At 48.1% G+C, this 16,962-nt stretch overlaps 1 protein-coding gene across 10 annotated transcripts in view; it reads right to left on the reverse strand.

Moving 5' to 3' along the window:
- The window catches only part of DOT1L (DOT1 like histone lysine methyltransferase), a 66,333-nt gene that overhangs the window by 21,134 nt on the left and 28,237 nt on the right, over window positions 1–16,962 (reverse strand). For 9 of the 10 annotated variants that reach the window (XM_065042262.1, XM_065042265.1, XM_065042261.1 and 6 more), the window contains exons 8-16: window positions 13,812–13,867; window positions 11,244–11,323; window positions 10,490–10,558; window positions 6,001–6,107; window positions 5,265–5,306; window positions 4,520–4,603; window positions 3,595–3,829; window positions 3,093–3,206; window positions 1,650–1,741 (exon numbers count right to left, since the gene is read on the reverse strand). In XM_065042262.1, the coding sequence (XP_064898334.1) occupies window positions 1,650–1,741; window positions 3,093–3,206; window positions 3,595–3,829; window positions 4,520–4,603; window positions 5,265–5,306; window positions 6,001–6,107; window positions 10,490–10,558; window positions 11,244–11,323; window positions 13,812–13,867 (879 nt within the window). The remainder of the gene's footprint in view (window positions 1–1,649; window positions 1,742–3,092; window positions 3,207–3,594; window positions 3,830–4,519; window positions 4,604–5,264; window positions 5,307–6,000; window positions 6,108–10,489; window positions 10,559–11,243; window positions 11,324–13,811; window positions 13,868–16,962) is intronic. The other variant, XM_065042267.1, reaches the window with a different exon arrangement.

Here is a 16,962-nt window from a genome sequence, read left to right on the forward strand (position 1 = left end):
GACTAGATCATGGCACTAAGTGCCATGGCCAATCTCAGTTTCAAAACCTCCAGGGCCGGTGAGTCCAGCACCTCCCTGGGCAGCCATTCCAATGCCTGACCACTCTCTCTGCAAAGAATTGCTTTCTCATCTCCAGCCTCAATTTCCCCTGGCAGAGTTGAAGCCCATGGCCCCTTGTCCTATTGCTGATGCCTGGGAGAAGAGCCCAATCCCCACCTGGCTAGAACTGCCCTTCAGGTAGTTCTGGAGAGTGCTGAGCTCAGCTCTAAGCCTCCTCTTCTCCAGACTAAACAAGCCCAGCTCCCTCAGCCTCTCCCCATAGGGCTTGTGTTCCAGTCCCTTCCCCAGTCTTGTTGCTCTTCTCTGGACCCGCTCCAGCACTTCAATCTCTTTCCTGAGCTGAGGGGCCCAGAACTGAACACAACACTCCAGGTGTGGCCTCCCCAATGCAGAGCACAGGGGAAGGATCACTGCCCTTGTCCTGCTGACCACGCTCTTTTGGATACAGGACAGGACACCATTGGCCTCCTTGGCCACCTGGGCACACTGTTGGCTCATGTTGAGCTTCCTGTCCATCAGTCCCCCAGGTCCCTTTCTGCCTGACTGCTCTGCAGCCACTCTGTGCCCAGCCTGGAGCGCTGCAGGGGGTTGTTGTGGCCAAAGGGCAGGACCCGGCACTTGGCCTTGTTGAACTTCATCCCACTGGAATGGGCCCATTTTTCCAGTCTATCCAGATCCCTCTGCAGAGCCCTCCTGCCTTCCAGCAGCTCCACACTCCCTCCCAACTTGGTATCATCAGCAAATTTGCTGATGATGGTCTCAATCCCCTCATCTAAATCATCAATAAAGATGTTAAACAGGACTGGACGCAGCACTGACCCTGGGGACACCACTAGTGACTGGCCGCCAGCTGGATGCAGCCCCATTCACCAGCACTCTCTGGGCCCGGCCCTCCAGCCAGTTCTTAACCCAGCAGAGAGTGCACTGGTCCAAGCCATGGAGGAACGAGGTGACACAATTAGGAAATAGTTCCTGTCATGGAAAATCCCATCAATCAATGCTCCTGCTTTCTGCTGCCACTTGCCCAAAGCAAAGCTTCCCCAGCGGCCACCAAAAGCTGGAACTGGCCACAAGTTAAAGATTATTGCCGCCTGCTATGGGGAAAGACTCCTTCGCAGAAGCAGCAGGCACAGCCTCTCTCATCAGGACTAATTTGTAAAGTATTAAATTATTCATAGCTGAGGTAAAGCAATACAAGAAGAAAAGGTGGTTGAGCCCTTAAATCTCCTCCCTCTGCTGGGGAGATGGTTCCATAGCACAGCAAAGGCCACACGCCACAGCTGCAGGATTCTCCACCTTTCCATATATTTCAGCCCACAGCTTGGGAAATTTACACTTTGCCTACCAGTGCAATCTTAACCCATTAAGATTATCAATACTAAGGATGCTTCATTAAGTCTCTTAAGTCAGTGATGACAGTTTGTTGGGGTTTTTTTTATAATCCCATGCTTCAATTTGTTAGGTGTTTAATGAGCCATCCTGATGCTACAGTGCTCAATTCATTCAGGGTTTCCTACAGTGGGAAAACAGGATGTCAAAACCCAAAAATTTAGCTCCAAGGAATTAGAAATGTTAAAAATGAGACCCACCTTTTCCTGCTCCAGTAACTGTTGCAGACTTGCTTTATACTGAGGAGTTTTCATGTATGCCATGAACTGCATGTACTGGATCTTAAAAGAGTCTGCAAAATAAATACGGAGATGATACAGTTCAAGTGAGAGAAAATGTGATGCTCCTATTTACTCCCTTGCCACCTCTCCCCCCCTTTGCTCTTTGTTACTTTTTATTTGGACTGTAAGTCAGACCAAGCCATTAAAGATCAATTTAGAGCAGGCTGAAAGCCCTCCCGGTGCAAACTGAAACCTCAGATCCATTAGCTACATATAACAGGAACCCCAACGGAAGTCATGACGACACGTTCCAAAAGGAAGACGACGAGGCTGGGTGCTAATGGTGTGTTTGCATGATGAGATTGGAGCTGAACGGCTTGTAATGCACTTTAAGTAGAAATAACAAAAGCGATTTAGCTGGAACAGCCGAAGCAGCGCTGAGCTCAGAGCTCTCGCTCCCCCAGCGCCACGAGCCGGGTTTGCTGCTCTCACCTCTGCATCAACTCCTCTTGCTTCCCACCATCCTTCTGTCTCCAGTTACACAATGAACCTTCTCCCCGGCCCTCACCCCTCCCATCGCAGAGCTGACCACGCGATAAAGCCCCGTCTGCTGCAACCACAGGCAGCCAAAACACGGAGCAGAGGGTACACGGGCTTCTGCAGCAAGGTTCAACTCCAGATCAGTGTCGCTCCCTCCCCCGTCTCCCCCGACACGAAATGTCCTTCTGACTTGCTCTTCTCTCTCTTTCTCTGCAGTAAATCAGTCACAAGTAGGAGATATCACAGCAACGAGCAGGAGCGAAGGACAGCGCGGACGCCCTTGGTCCGTACGCAGGAATATTCCAGCTGATCCCAGCCTGGCTCGTGCCCAGTGTCAAAGGCCAGGAACAGATGGAGCAGGAAAGAATGACAAGACCCCAAAAAAAACACCAAGTTTTTCCTTAAATCACCTCTTGCACATGGAGCACATTTTCCACCCACACCACCTTTGAGACCTCAAAACCTCAGACAGCATCTCATTCACGTTGCTGTAAGTTTTGCAGAGAGAATAGCGGGGTGTTCTCCAAGACTGTATCATTTAAGAATAAGATGGTTTCATTTCAAATGAAGTTATTTCTCACTAGCCATTTCCATTTAAAGTTGCTTTGGATTCCTGCTAAGCCCGAGCTTATTTCCTTTTGTGCCAAAGGAGAGCTGAAATGATGTCAAAAACACAATGCAGAGCAGGACACCAACTTCAGCAGCAAGAACAGAGACGCTGTGGTGGTGCTGGCAGAAGCGGGGCAGCCGGAGGAAGGTGCGGAAGCCGCTGTTCCCCCTCGCCCTTCAATACACAGGTTCCCAGTGATCTGCCATTGGCAGCCCTTGGATTTTGGTTTAGAAACCTCCAAGCAGAGGCTCCCCTGACCATCCCAGCCTTACCGAGCAGCTTCTGCAGTGCGGGGGGGGTGGGTGTCACCAGCAGCTGGTTAGATGAATGCCGTTGCACTTTAGGAGGTAGTTGGTAATATGGACTATGAGGTGACTTGTACGCATCTAAAGACAGAAACAAAGATAACCTTTTATAAAAGCCACGGGTTTCCGGCAAGTGCAGCAGCTTTCCCGTTGGACAGCACATCATTCACAACGGGAGATCCGGTGACTTAGTTTGACCCACTGCAAGCGATTGTTTGGAAGGACATTACAATTTACCCTTGGAACGGCAGCGGGACAAGTTACCAGCCAGAGCTCAGCTCCAGCTCCTGGCCAAGCACCTGCAGATTCAGTCAGCACCTTCTCAAGGGGAGCGTTGCTTTGCTTATGACAGAAAACCAAACTAAACATAGCAATTAAATGGAATGACCTCCAAGCATGTATTCAGAGCCTTAGATACTTATTGGGCTGAGGTGGCAGGAGAGGATCCCAGTGCCAGCCCTGGACTCACCCTGAGGAGAGGATGAAGATGTCTGGGAAACAGTCTGAGCATGCAGGAGTTCTAGTGCGGTTTGGTTCTTCTTGGTCTTGCGCTCTGTGTTTGCAGTGTTCATTTTCTTGGGACGCCCTCGTTTCCTACCTGCCATTTTCCTTCCTTTTTTACTCAGCTTTTTCTTCCGTGCTTTGGAGGGAGATGGCTTTTTAATAGAATTTGCCGCAGCCTTTTCTTCTTCAGCACCAGAATCCTAAGAGATTTTTAAAAGCCAAAAGCTCTTTAGTGATTTTCACCTCCATATGCAGCATTTCTTTTAAGCAAGCATTAATAACTTTGTTTAATAACTTCATGAAACTGATGCATTGTAGTTAAATAACCTGCCAGTGAAGTGGCCTCGCCTGGGACAGGAGCTGCCCCCAACACCTAAGGAGTTGTGCTCATTCTCTTCTGGACTTATTACAGAAAACGAAATCTCTAACTGTTGTCTACGAAAAGCTGATTATTCACCCTGTACTGACTACATTCTTCAGCCGAATTTCATTAAAAAGTACATCCACTACTTTATATTTTAGTGCATGAACAGTCACTGTGTTTCTAACAGTGTTATGCAACGGAATGAGAAGGGAAATGAGTGTTTGCAGAAGAGACCCGGCGGCCTTTGAGCTGCGTTGGGCGGGTTGTGACCCAGGGAAGGCGCCGTAGGTGCTGCTGGAGCCAGGCGAGGGTGCACGACCATCCTGCAGAACCTTTTGTCCACAACTGCTGCTACGATTCAAGTGCAGCTTTTGTTAAGTCGCTCCATCCTATTTTTGTCCACGGCAGCAGTTCTGTCGGTTCACGTGTTCAGAACACACAGTCTGCACACTGGCTCAGGCTATTCCTGTTACAGCTCACACACAGCTAAAAACACATTGATTCGACCAAAATGCAGGATATTCACCTTGTTTTCTTGAACCTTCGTTGGAGTCGTCGTGTTGCTCTTGTTTTCTCTTTGCTGACGACGTCTAGCTGCCTCTTGTTCCTCCTGGGAAAACGTTGTGAAAGATTTAATTACGTGCTCATGGATTTATCACTTTTTAACACAGATCCCGTGCGTCCCAGCTTAGACTTCTACAAGAGCCATGTGGAACTGCTCTTATCATACGATGCCTAATTAAATAAACAACCTTTTCTTACCAGCAAAGGGAAAAACTGCCCCGGCCTCAGGCAGCACTCAGTGGGAAGAGGGAGATAAGTGCAGGTCGCCCTTTTGCACGGCATTGCCCACAACTACGCGTCTCAGAAGAGACTCAAATCCAACCTCTTCCCTTTTTCTGCCCCTCCTAATCCACCCCCAGATCACACTGTTACAGGTTTTGGTTTAAAAAATACATACATAAAGAAATAGCTTTATCTATATTCCAAACATTCCATGTGTCGCTACATCACTATGAAAATCTTTCATGACTTGAAATGGCAAAGCCATTAATCATCGCCTAATTCAACTACAGCCATGACTGTAGAGGAGACTAAAACCAAACAAAAGCAGCAACTTTTAAGCTTCATTTTCTATTAGACAGTAAGAACAGGGAATTCCAACGAGCTTGCTCAGAGCCCTTCTGGGTGAGGTTTCATTTGCTTAAGAACTCTGGCGGCAGGGAAGTACTTTTATTCTGAGTTTTCTATAGAAAACGACTGAAACTTACCCTGAGTTTTGGATTTTTGAGACTAGAAAAATAGTTTTCAAGCTGCAAATAGAAAGATAACATTGTCACTGTCAAAGTCACTATAGATGAATACATGAGAACAAAATTAGTTTTAAGACAAATGCAGAATTGCGGAAATTCAGACCGGCTTTCTTCTGATAAGCTACATCAAGAAGCCATTTCCATTCATTCTCTTCGGTGACACAGGCAGGCTGAGCAGCAGGACATAATCTGAGCTTCAATGAGGTTCTATCATCTTAACCACTGCCCACCCTCGTTTTAGAGCTTTGTGTCACGTATCTCCCCTTGGCAGAAGGTTATTTTCAATGAAGCTGCTTCACTTTCATACTCCATTAAACTATTTATCTGCATTCTAGCGTATTCTTTAACAAAGGAATTATTAGACTACAGCAGACTTGGAAAAAGAGTCTTACTATCATATTGCAAAGATCTCAGTGTGGGAATAGATTGTTTCTCCACAAACGTTTAGCTTTCTATAGGGTTTTAACTGCTAAAAAACCAAACTCAACCTAGCGAATGCATCAGTGTTGTCATGGAGAATTCACCTGGAATTGAGATTTACTGCTTGAATACGATAGAACGAAATGGTCTGTACAGCACAAGGCAAAGTGGAGAATTAAAGACCCACAGAGGGAATGAGCACGAAAACAATTCTCAAGAACGCGGTTGAGGTTGGCGTGTCCAACCGGAGAAGCGCTGCCGTCTCTGTACTCACTATGGTTCGGTCGATAGTGTGCAGGTAGTAAGAAACTGGCTTCCCGGTCCAAGACACAGACCCTTTCAGTGGTGACAGCTCCACAACTCTCATGATAGTGCCGATATCTATGGGGAGAAAGCGGAGTTAGGGCAGCCAAGCTCAGGTCTACCCCGCTGGAATCAGCCACGCAACAGCAAAGGCCCTTGAGAAATCAAAACAGGAGGTTTGCATTCGGAGAGCGATGTTCTAACAGAGCACTGCAGGCAGTTCCAATAGCAATTTCTTATTCTCTTGCTACGTGCGCCCTACAGAACATAAATTTGGAAGATCTACCTTTTATTTCTTCAGACTATTCTGAAGGAAAATTATGTGCCAGCGCGAGATTTGAACAAACGTCACTTTTGTGTGTCTCAGACAACTTCTAAGAGGAACCAGCAGCAACACATCTGTAGTAGTAACAGGCAGGATTTAATGAGACGGGACTAGAACGTCATTAGACCCAGCCCACGTAAACTGGAACTGCACTATATTTGGACTGGGGACAAACATGTTTTCTGTTTGCTTTCTCGCATTTATTTGTTTTGTTCCCCAGAATTAATAGGTACGGGATGTGTCGAAGCATTTCCACAACCACCGAACGCTGAGAGGCACGACTGGGAAGAAATTCCGGCACACTTCTAATTAAAGAGAAAACTACCCAGAGGACTCAAAGCACAGTTTAGAATTCAGCAGCTCCAACCACTATTTTAACCACATTTCAATACTTGTTTTGGTTTGTCCCAACTCCTTCCACATTTTCATTTCTTTTTCCAGATGGCACCACTAAGGACAAAAATGGCATCGAGAAAAAGGTCAGCTGCTTCTTAAAGCTTTATCTTTTCCGCTATATTTTTAAAATTATTTAGCTGTTCATACTTTAGATAGACAGACAGGCAAGCCGTGCAACTCAAATCGCACTAAAAACAAAAGCCCCGCTGAATAAAAGGATCGTGAAAAACCTCATGAAAGGCTGAAACTGATAAAGAATTTAATCGGGAAACTGATGGAATGACTTCTCCTTGGTGCCATCTCAAGGCATATCAGGGATAAGAGAGTCATTAGAGGCAGTCAACATGGCTTCACCAAAGGGAAGTCGTGCTTGACCAGCCTCATTGACTTTTATGAGGACATAACAAGACAGATGGATGATGGCAGAGCGGTGGACGTGATCTCCCTTGACTTGAGTGAGGCATTGACACAGTCTCCCACAGCATCCTCACAGCTGAACTGAGGGAGTGTGGTCTGGATGAGCGGGGAGTGAGGTGACTGCGAACTGGCTGAAGGGAAGAAGCCAGAGAGTCGTGGTCAATGGGGCACAGTCCAGTTGAGGCCTGGATCCAGTGCAGAGCCTCAGGGGCAGTGCTGGGGCCAGTACTAATCAATATATTCATCAATTATTTGGATGAGGGAATAGAGTGACTGTCAGCAAGTTTGCTGGTGACACCGAGCTGGGAGGAGTGGTACCTGGGGTGGATTAGAAGGGGATGGTCAGTAGGTCAGAGAGGTTCTCCTGCCCCTCTGCTCTGCCCTGGGGAGACCACACCTGGAATCTTGTGTCCAGCTGTGGCCCCTCAGTTCCAGCAGGACAGGGAACTGCTGCAGAGAGTCCAGCGCAGCCACCAAGATGCTGGAGGGAGTGGAGCATCTCCCGTGTGAGGAAAGGCTGAGGGAGCTGGGGCTCTGGAGCTGGACAAGAGGACACTGAGGGGGGACTCATTCCTGGGGATCAAGATGGAAAGGGGGAGTGTCAGGAGGATGGAGCCAGGCTCTTCTGGGTGACAGCCAGTGACAGGACAAGGGGCAATGGGTGCAAACTGCAACACAGGAGGTTCCACTTAAATATGAGAAGAAACTTGTTGGGGTGAGGGTGGCAGAGCCTGGCCCAGGCTGCCCAGGGGGTTGTGGAGTCTCCTTCTGTGCAGACATTCCAACCCGCCTGGACACCTTCCTGTGTAACCTCATCTGGGTGTTCCTGCTCCATGGGGGGATTGCACTGGATGAGCTTTCCAGGGCCCTTCAACCCCTGACATCCTGGGATTCTGTGATTTATTACGGGGGAAAAAAAAGTAGTAGATGTTGGCCCCTTTGCCTCCCCACCACTTTTCTAATAACTGCAGCCTCCCAAATCTGGCAAAGTGAGAGAAAACAAAACGCTCAGAAGCCAGGAAAGAACAGGCTTGAGAGGCCAAAAAAATGTATTTATGTAGGCAAGTCTCCTAATTGAAACCTCGCAAGTGCCTTCTTGCATTTCCCCCAGCTCCAGAGCGCCGCACGCGAGACAGCGGGTTTTACTTAGGGGCTCTTTGTCTTATTAGCGGACGGACGGAGCGATCCCAGCTCTCTGGAGGTCTGAGGATTTCTAGGAGCACAGTTCTGCCCTTTTGCCTTTTATTTTCCACTAGGAGTCTACAAAGGACTGGCAGGGCAGGGCCTAATGCTTAATAGAGTTCCAAACTACCTGATGCTACAGAAAATAACATCAAAGTGCAAGGAAAACAGCAGTTTTGGGGTGTCCGATGCGCAGGACATTCGCAACAATTCAAGCTTAGTAAAAATAACCACAACAGTGCTATTTCGGTGAAATGCCTTAATGTCCAGTCACTAGTGGTGTCCCCCAGGGGTCAGTGTTGGGTCCAGTCCTGTTTAACATCTTTATTGATGATTTAGATGAGGGAATTGAGACCATCATCAGCAAATTTGCTGCGGACACCAAGTTGGGAGGGAGTGAGGACCTGCTGGAAGGCAGGAGGGCTCTGCAGAGGGATCTGGATAGACTGGAAAAATGGGCCCATTCCAGTGGGATGAAGTTCAACAAGGCCAAGTGCCGGGTCCTGCCCTTTGGCCACAACAACCCCCTGCAGCGCTCCAGGCTGGGCACAGAGTGGCTGCAGAGCAGTCAGGCAGAAAGGGACCTGGGGGACTAATGGACAGGAAGCTCAACATGAGCCACCAGTGTGCCCAGGTGGCCAAGGAGACCAATGGTGTCCTGTCCTGTGTCCAAAAGAGCGTGGTCAGCAGGACAAGGGCAGTGATCCTTCCCCTGTGCTCTGCATTGGGGAGGCCACACCTGGAGTGTTGTGTTCAGTTCTGGGCCCCTCAGCTAAGGAAAGAGATTGAAGTGCTGGAGCGGGTCCAGAGAAGAGCAACAAGACTGGGGAAGGGACTTGAACACAAGCCCCATGGGGAGAGGCTGAGGGAGCTGGGCTTGTTTAGTCTGGAGAAGAGGAGGCTTAGAGCTGAGCTCAGCACTCTCCAGAACTACCTGAAGGGCAGTTCTAGCCAGGTGGGGATTGGGCTCTTCTCCCAGGCATCAGCAATAGGACAAGGGGCCATGGGCTTCAACTCTGCCAGGGGAAACTGAGGCTGGAGATGAGAAAGCAATTCTTTGCAGAGAGAGTGGTCAGGATTGGAATGGCTGCCCAGGGAGGTGCTGGACTCACCGGCCCTGGAGGTTTTGAAACTGAGATTGGCCATGGCACTTAGTGCCATGATCTAGTCAATGGGCTGGAGTTGGACCAAGGCTTGGACTGGATGAGCTCTGAGGGCTTTCCCAACCCAGTCCATTCTGGGATTCTGTGTGACACTCTTCAAATGACCGTTCTTGCAAAGCCGTTTACCATGAGCGTTAGGCCAAAACCAGAAAGCACAGCCTGAGGATTGTAACTCAGTATGTTACTGCCCATGTTTGCACAGGGAGGAGAATAAGGCGCGTTTCAAATTTAGGGAGCGTTTTGCACTGGGCACAATAACTATGTGTAAAACCCAGCGTGGATCATCCTTTCGCTTGAAAGATTTCAACAATTAGCATTGAAAAAAAGCAAAATCAACAACATGAGGTGTTAAGAATCTCAAAACCTCATTGACCTGCAGCTCGCACACTCGCAAAGGACGACACTGGCAAATCTCGAGTCTAATGCGTTCAGGAGAGAAGAAATAACACTAACTTTGTTGGCAATAAAACAGACACAGCAACTGGGTGTTTATGGGATAGGTCTGTTTGATCATGTAGAGTACAGAAGGCATTCAAAGTTGAACATTTCAGGCTCTAAGCCTCATAAATCATGATTAGTGGGATTTACCTGTCCAAATTTAGACAGTTACAGTATAAGGAACTTGACGCAATTAGTCACTGCAGGTCTTTGTAGTTAAAGAAATGAATCACGCCCTTGACACACCTTATTTCTCTTCAAATATAAAAGATGCCGAGTCAGGGAAACACCGACATTATAGAGACAGAAACACAGCAGGATGAACCCCATCAAAAGTGTGTCTCTTTGTTCCAACATGGGGTTCTTTTTGTTTGTTTGATATTAAATAGAGGTCACTTTGACATGTTCACTATAACAATACAACAGCACTTTTGTACTGACTTATACAACTCCTTAAAAAGTAACAAACCCCCCCTACAGACGTGTTCAGATAATGAATACAGCATAATGGTAATAAACAATAAAAAGGGCAGTCATACCACTCAAGTTTCGACTATTAATTCGAAAGTTTAGAGGTGCAAAAGGTTTTGAGGACACAATTCTCCCACCTGGAAAAAAGAAACAAAGGTAAAGTCAGCTACCACTGTTCCTTCTAGAAATGACAACTTATTAAATGTAACCCAGTACAGAGCCCTGAGGAGCAGCCCTGATCAAACAGCTTAAGTTTGGGGATTTTATAGCTTGCAACAGAGCCCAAAAGTCACGTTATTTAGTCCAGCACAAAGCCGTGCTACGGGAAGCCACAGCTTCTTTGTTCATGCCACGCGTTTTTATTTTCAGAAATACTTATTTTTGTAATTTCTGCCATAATTGTTACTTATCCAAGCGGTTGGGAAGAGAAAAGACATGGTGGGCTGCGTTGGGGTGACTGGGCCTCCCGCCAGCACCGTCCCCAATGGGGCTTCTTGGGAATCGCACGAGACACCCGGTGAGTGTCCCCACTTTAACACTTCTGAGTTAATACCCAGTAAAAACGTGGCAAGTAACAAGAGGATCAGTAACGGAACCAAACGTGCGGTTACAGAGGCCGGTACCCCAGGCCAGACCTGTGTAGGGCAGGTTTTGTCAGCGGCTCCTCCCGCCCCACAGGCAAATGTGCCCCCGACTAAGCAGGGAGATCACAGTAGGTATTAATACGGGAAGTAAGAAGGCAAAGAAACACCCATTGCAGCGCAGACAGTCCCACAGTAAGCGGGAAAGCAAGGGGAAAAAGGTTTAAGTTCCATTTGTTACCTTCCTTCATGTTCGCGAATCGCTCCTTCAGCTGGTGATCCACCTCAGGACCAAAGGCAAAATTATTCACAAAAATAACACTGCAAGATAATGGTTTAGTTAAGGAACAGGCAGGTGGCACCCGAGTATCCGCATACAACCACCCCACAACCACCACTTATCAAACTAAAACACTGCTCGTCCCCAACCACATTGCTCCTTCCATCACACGAGCGCGTTCCTCGTGCCCCGTGACACCGGCCAGCGCTTCCCCGTCGGCGTTCACAGAACTGCCCATGGAATTAGATCTAAGCCAGCTCTGGCGGTTCCTCTCATGGCCGAGTTTTGCACCGTACGTCTCAAAACCAACGTGCAAAATGTTTTCACGCCCCTGCCATGGGGGATCAAACACCAACACAGCGACCACCAACGCGCTGACGTGAAAAGCAATAGTCTGACACAACAAACACACCTTTACTTCTTCAAATATCACAGCAAAATATCAATATCTATTTTCTTTTCTAGCTGTAAATTCCCCCATAATATAAAGACAGAGTTGAGATCCCTCAGCACGTTTTGCCCATCCCAAACCCAGCACTTCACCCGCCCCACACCAGAGGATTTGCATCTCTCTTTCCTTCTGGGTTAGGTTTTTGTTCCTGAAATAAAAACAGTCGTATAGAAACAAAGAAACCTACACATAGGTAGAAGCGCAAACTGATAAAAGTGTTTGGGAATGAAACACAACACATCACAGATTCATTCTGAAGAGCCTGAGCCTGGTCTAATTGTCCCTGGTGCCTGTTTTCTTGCAGCGAGAGTCCCCAGCACCTCTTGGGATCTCGCACAAGCCGCTGAGCACCCGCACCCCGAACTGTGAAAGCCCTTCTGGCAAACCGCTTCAACATGAAGAACTGATTTCTCTGCACGAGGTTTGTCTGAGAACTCCCCTCCTAGAGCCTCCACACACGAAACGTGTTCGACAAGGACACTGAGTTTAAGAGCAGCAGCCAAAGCTATTAAAAACCACAGATGAAAATAATGTTTATATACCAAGGGAAAAAAAAAAAGAGTTATTCTCGCTACGCCTTGCTCTTGGAAATTTGGGAAACCCTGCCTGGCAAGTAAGGCGAGCAGGGGTTTCTTCCTCCTCCTTCCCTCCATGTGCCAAAAAAGAGGCCTTGCAAAGGAGCCAGGAATATTAATGGGACTAGAACACATCCAGGAAAGGAAGGGGAATATAGCTTGCCAGATATATATATTTTTTCAGTGTTCATTCTGGCACATTTGTGTGCATACAAGAGACGTGCAGGAGCCCCCAGGCCACCCCGATTCCAGCCTCTCCTGGTATGTATTGCCACCAGTACAGTTAATGGGAACGCTGGTGTCAGCACCAGCACGAACCCAGCGCAGGTACCAACGCACCTTCCCCGAGCGGGAATGGCAGCTCGGCCTCTCAGCGGGGCCGGCTCCAGGGTGAACGCATCAGGCGCTCAGAGAGCTGATGAGAACACGCGGCACACGCCGAACAAGCACGAACACCCCACCGCTGGCAGCAAAAAGCCGCTGCTTCTCGCGTTTCAGTGTCAGAGAGCAAGGTGGCCGTGGATCAGCACGGGGCAACGAGCCGCACGCCTCACAAAACGGGTCTCTCCCAGTGCTCTGCGTGCAGCCTGGTGTACCTCAGCTAAACCAATAATTTAAACAGTTAGATTTGTTCCGAGGGAAGCTGCACAGAGAGCAGAGGAGTGTGCGTTTGGAAGAGCAAACAACGAAGCTAAACCACGCTATGTTTGAAGGCTGCGACAAGTCTGTCCACAATTCAAACGGTAGCTCCAGAAACTTAACTGAGTTAGGCTATAATGTAGAAGTTATCAGGCGGGCAGACGCCTTCCTGCTGGAGAACCCTTAAAACCGTGTCTTGGAAAGGATCCAGAAACTGCCACAACCCTGGAGACTTTCTGAGCCCTCTCTGACAATTGTCTCCCATTCCCCAGACACCACCGTGGCCCTTTCACACCTTCTATCTGTCCATAAGGCTGAAAGAATGCAAAGCCTTTAAAAATACAGAAGAATATTTTATTGCTTTTAACCAGTTTACTCCCCTTTTTCGTGACTATCCACAAGGAATCTGACCCTCTGTGCAGATCTTCACAGAAATAAATCAAGACAAGCAGCTTAAATGAACTCCCAATTTAAGCTGGAACAGACTCACTTGGGTCTTTTGCCCTGTTTTTTTTAATGGAAAGTGAGCAGAGCTGTGTGCACCGATAGCCAAGATAACTGGTGTTTTGCCAGAGTCACTGACATAAACTACAAGCATATGCAAAACAAACAAGTTTATACTTCTCTGTAGAACAGAATTTATCTTGGATACACCCTCGTATGTGCTATCACGGGACGTGCATTTAAACCCAATTCTTCTAGTTAGAAAACAGGATCTAAAGAGGCCAGTATAAAAGTTGGCACATAGACTTTTGGTATTTGCTATGGAAATTCTATATAAAAAGCTGGCCGGCCTCCCAATTTCCATTATACAAACTCCCAAATATTCAGTTCATAAAGCAGCGTTCAATTGCTGTACTGTACCTTGTGTTTGCAATTCTCTCTCTCCATTCTTCCGAGAGGAAGTCACCTCTTTCCAGCTTAAAAACAGACAAAAGAACACAAGAACACACACAAGTTAACGTTGTTCCTTTCTGCCCCATGTCCCCTTGTTTTGCACCAGGCCAGACATGCGGTATCCGCTCAGAGATCCTACTATGAATAAAGGCCAAATTTGGCAATAATTACATTATATTATGACTTCAGTGACTTATCTAGTATCTTTCTGATGAAACCACATCAAGCCCCAGGTCAGTGCCCACAACTACAGAGCTTTTCCACACATAAATGTTCCTTGGTTATGCTTGTGAAATAAGAGGAACCCACGGGCCGTGCTGCGCCACGAGTGAGGCAGGAGGGTTGGGGATGGAAGATAAGAGAGAAAAAATAACACACAACTATATAATTCATGATGATGACACACTTGGAAGGGGAAAGTCAGACGATGGTTCGTATCAGAACCTGGGGAACATCAAAGCAGCGGCTGCTTGGATCCGTTTCCACCCGCCTCCCTTTGCGAGGCGAGCGTTCCATTTCCAGCGCTCGCTCGCGTTGAGTGACGGCTCCAAAAGAAGCACCAACAACATCCTATTCTGTATGTTCCAATCTAAAGTAGACACTCGGTGCAGCATCATAACAGTTCTAAACCAGAGTTCTGGAGAGCTGGGCAGGGAAAAATGTAATGAAATAGAACAAGGGCAAGTGTAGAGTCTTGAATCTGGGCAGAACAACCCCAGGTTCCAGTGTAAGTTGGGGAATGACCTATTAGAGAGCAGCGTAGGGGAAAGGGACCTGGGGACAGCAGGGTGACCATGAGCCAGCACTGGGCCCTTGTGGCCAGGAAGCCAATGGTACCTGGGGTGGGTTAGAAGGGGGTGGTCAGTAGGTCAGAGAGGTTCTCCTGCCCCTCTGCTCTGCCCTGGGGAGACCACACCTGGAATATTGTGTCCAGTTGTGGCCCCTCAGTTCCAGCAGGACAGGGAACTGCTGCAGAGAGTCCAGCGCAGCCACCAAGATGCTGAAGGGAGTGGAGCATCTCCCGTGTGAGGAAAGGCTGAGGGAGCTGGGGCTCTGGAGCTGGACAAGAGGAGACTGAGGGGGGACTCATTCCTGGGGATCAAGATGGAAAGGGGGAGTGTCAGGAGGATGGAGCCAGGCTCTTCTGGTGACAACCAGTGACAGGACAAGGGGCAATGGGTGCAAACTGGAACACAGGAGGTTTCACTTAAATCTGAGAAGAAACTTGTTTGGGGTGAGGGTGGCAGAGCCTGGCCCAGGCTGCCCAGGGGGTTGTGGAGTCTCCTTCTGTGCAGACATTCCAACCCGCCTGGACACCTTCCTGTGTAACCTCATCTGGGTGTTCCTGCTCCATGGGGGGATTGCACTGGATGAGCTTTCCAGGGCCCTTCAACCCCTGACATTCTGGGATTCTGTGACACACAGAAACACTTTTTCTGGAGCTCTATATGCCCTGTTTGTGAATTGAGGCCACCTCTAGATTATTTTTAAGAGATAATTTTGTCTCAAAGTCTCATTTGTTCTTGTAGTAGATGGCTTCATGGTTGAGCAACCAAGACCAGTGGAGGAAAACCCACATGCAAGGCAACTGTATTTATTTTACAATTTCTGCAAGTCAGCTGCTATATTCCAGTCCTCCGCTCCACAGTTTCTAATGTCTACCTGAGGTTTTCATACACTAACGGGAGAAAGAAAAACATTTGAAAAAGAAGGAAGCGTGATTCTAAACCATAGTCTAGCAAGAGAACAAAGAACCAGCGTAACATGAAACTATTTTGGAATATTAAGCTTCACATAAAGGTCTTGAAACGCAATCGAAGTGGCTGCTATACCTGATTAGGATCCGGTTACACTATATGTTTGTCCCGTGGTTAGAAAGAGCACGGTTATAACCAAAATCTCCGTGTTTGAACCTGATATAACACATGGAGGCTCAACACTTCTTCTCCCTGTCTACTTTGGCACGATGTAGCCGTGTAACAATTCAAATAAACCACAGCCCCACTCAAACCCATCTATTTTGTAGTGTAATGCTACCCTTGCTCATACTTAGGCCAACAGTTGAGAGAAAATCTCACCAGGAAAAATACTGGAGTACAGAAATAATGAGATGGTCAACTGTTGCTGGAGAAAATAGGTTCGTTTTTCCCCTCCTGGATCTGCTGCGTCCAAAACCAAGTACAGGAGCCATCTGATACACTCCTGACAACCAGCTGCTTCTTCTACTGCACTTGAATAAACAGCAGCCTGAGAGGGGAAAGTTCGGCCCCCATCGACTGACACGGGGAGTCCAAGAAACCCCCCAAAATCCCAGTCAGCTTCACGGTTTACAATAATGTTGAGAGCGAAAGAACAACCAGTAAAGAAATACACACTCCCCGTAACTCCTGAGCAAGTGCTGCAGTAGTGAAACCACTCGGAACACGGTCCGTGAAGGTCCCATGGGGGTGGCGGCCCCTGCAAAGCCCTTGGTGACAGCTCTGGAGCTCGTCCCAGCGTCCCCACCCCTCGCGTTCCTCCTCTCTCCGCAAAACTTAATCTCCTTAGTGAATAATGAATGGAAGGGGCCATCTGTAACGCAGATATTTTCATCTGATTAGACAATGCAGGAGACTTGCTTTATCCAAAAGGATAATTAGCTCAGTGAAATCCGCTTCAGCGAGCCGCCAGCCTGCATTGTTTCTAAATTTAGAAGTCAAAATGGTTTTTTTTCAAACAGATAAACGTACAGAAACTGCAGGAATAGGCTCAGCGGCATCAGATGCTGTAACTTGAAGAAACCAGCGGGTGATGAGCGGGGTGAGCACCGAGGGGCCCGCGGGAGCAGGTGAGGGAGGTCGAGCCCCGTGCGGCCAAAGCTGCCGGGAGTCCCCGCGGTGACACCCTGAGCGGCCCCGCAAAGCCGCCAATTCCCCCGCAGAGCCCCCCGTTCCAGCGGGCTCCGTGCAAGCGCCTGGCTCGCAGAGCACCAGTCCTTTCTGCCTGGAAGACTACACATGGTTATTTTTAGGTTCCTGTTCTTTTCAAAAATAACCGGAGGCACGAAGCCAAACCTCCAAAATGTGGCATCGTTTCAAAGCCACAGGGGACGTTTGGAGGGCTTTTCGAATACCAAAAC

The sequence above is a fragment of the Columba livia genome, chromosome 27, assembly GCF_036013475.1.
Source record: "Columba livia isolate bColLiv1 breed racing homer chromosome 27, bColLiv1.pat.W.v2, whole genome shotgun sequence".
NCBI classification, from domain to species: Eukaryota; Metazoa; Chordata; class Aves; order Columbiformes; family Columbidae; genus Columba; species Columba livia.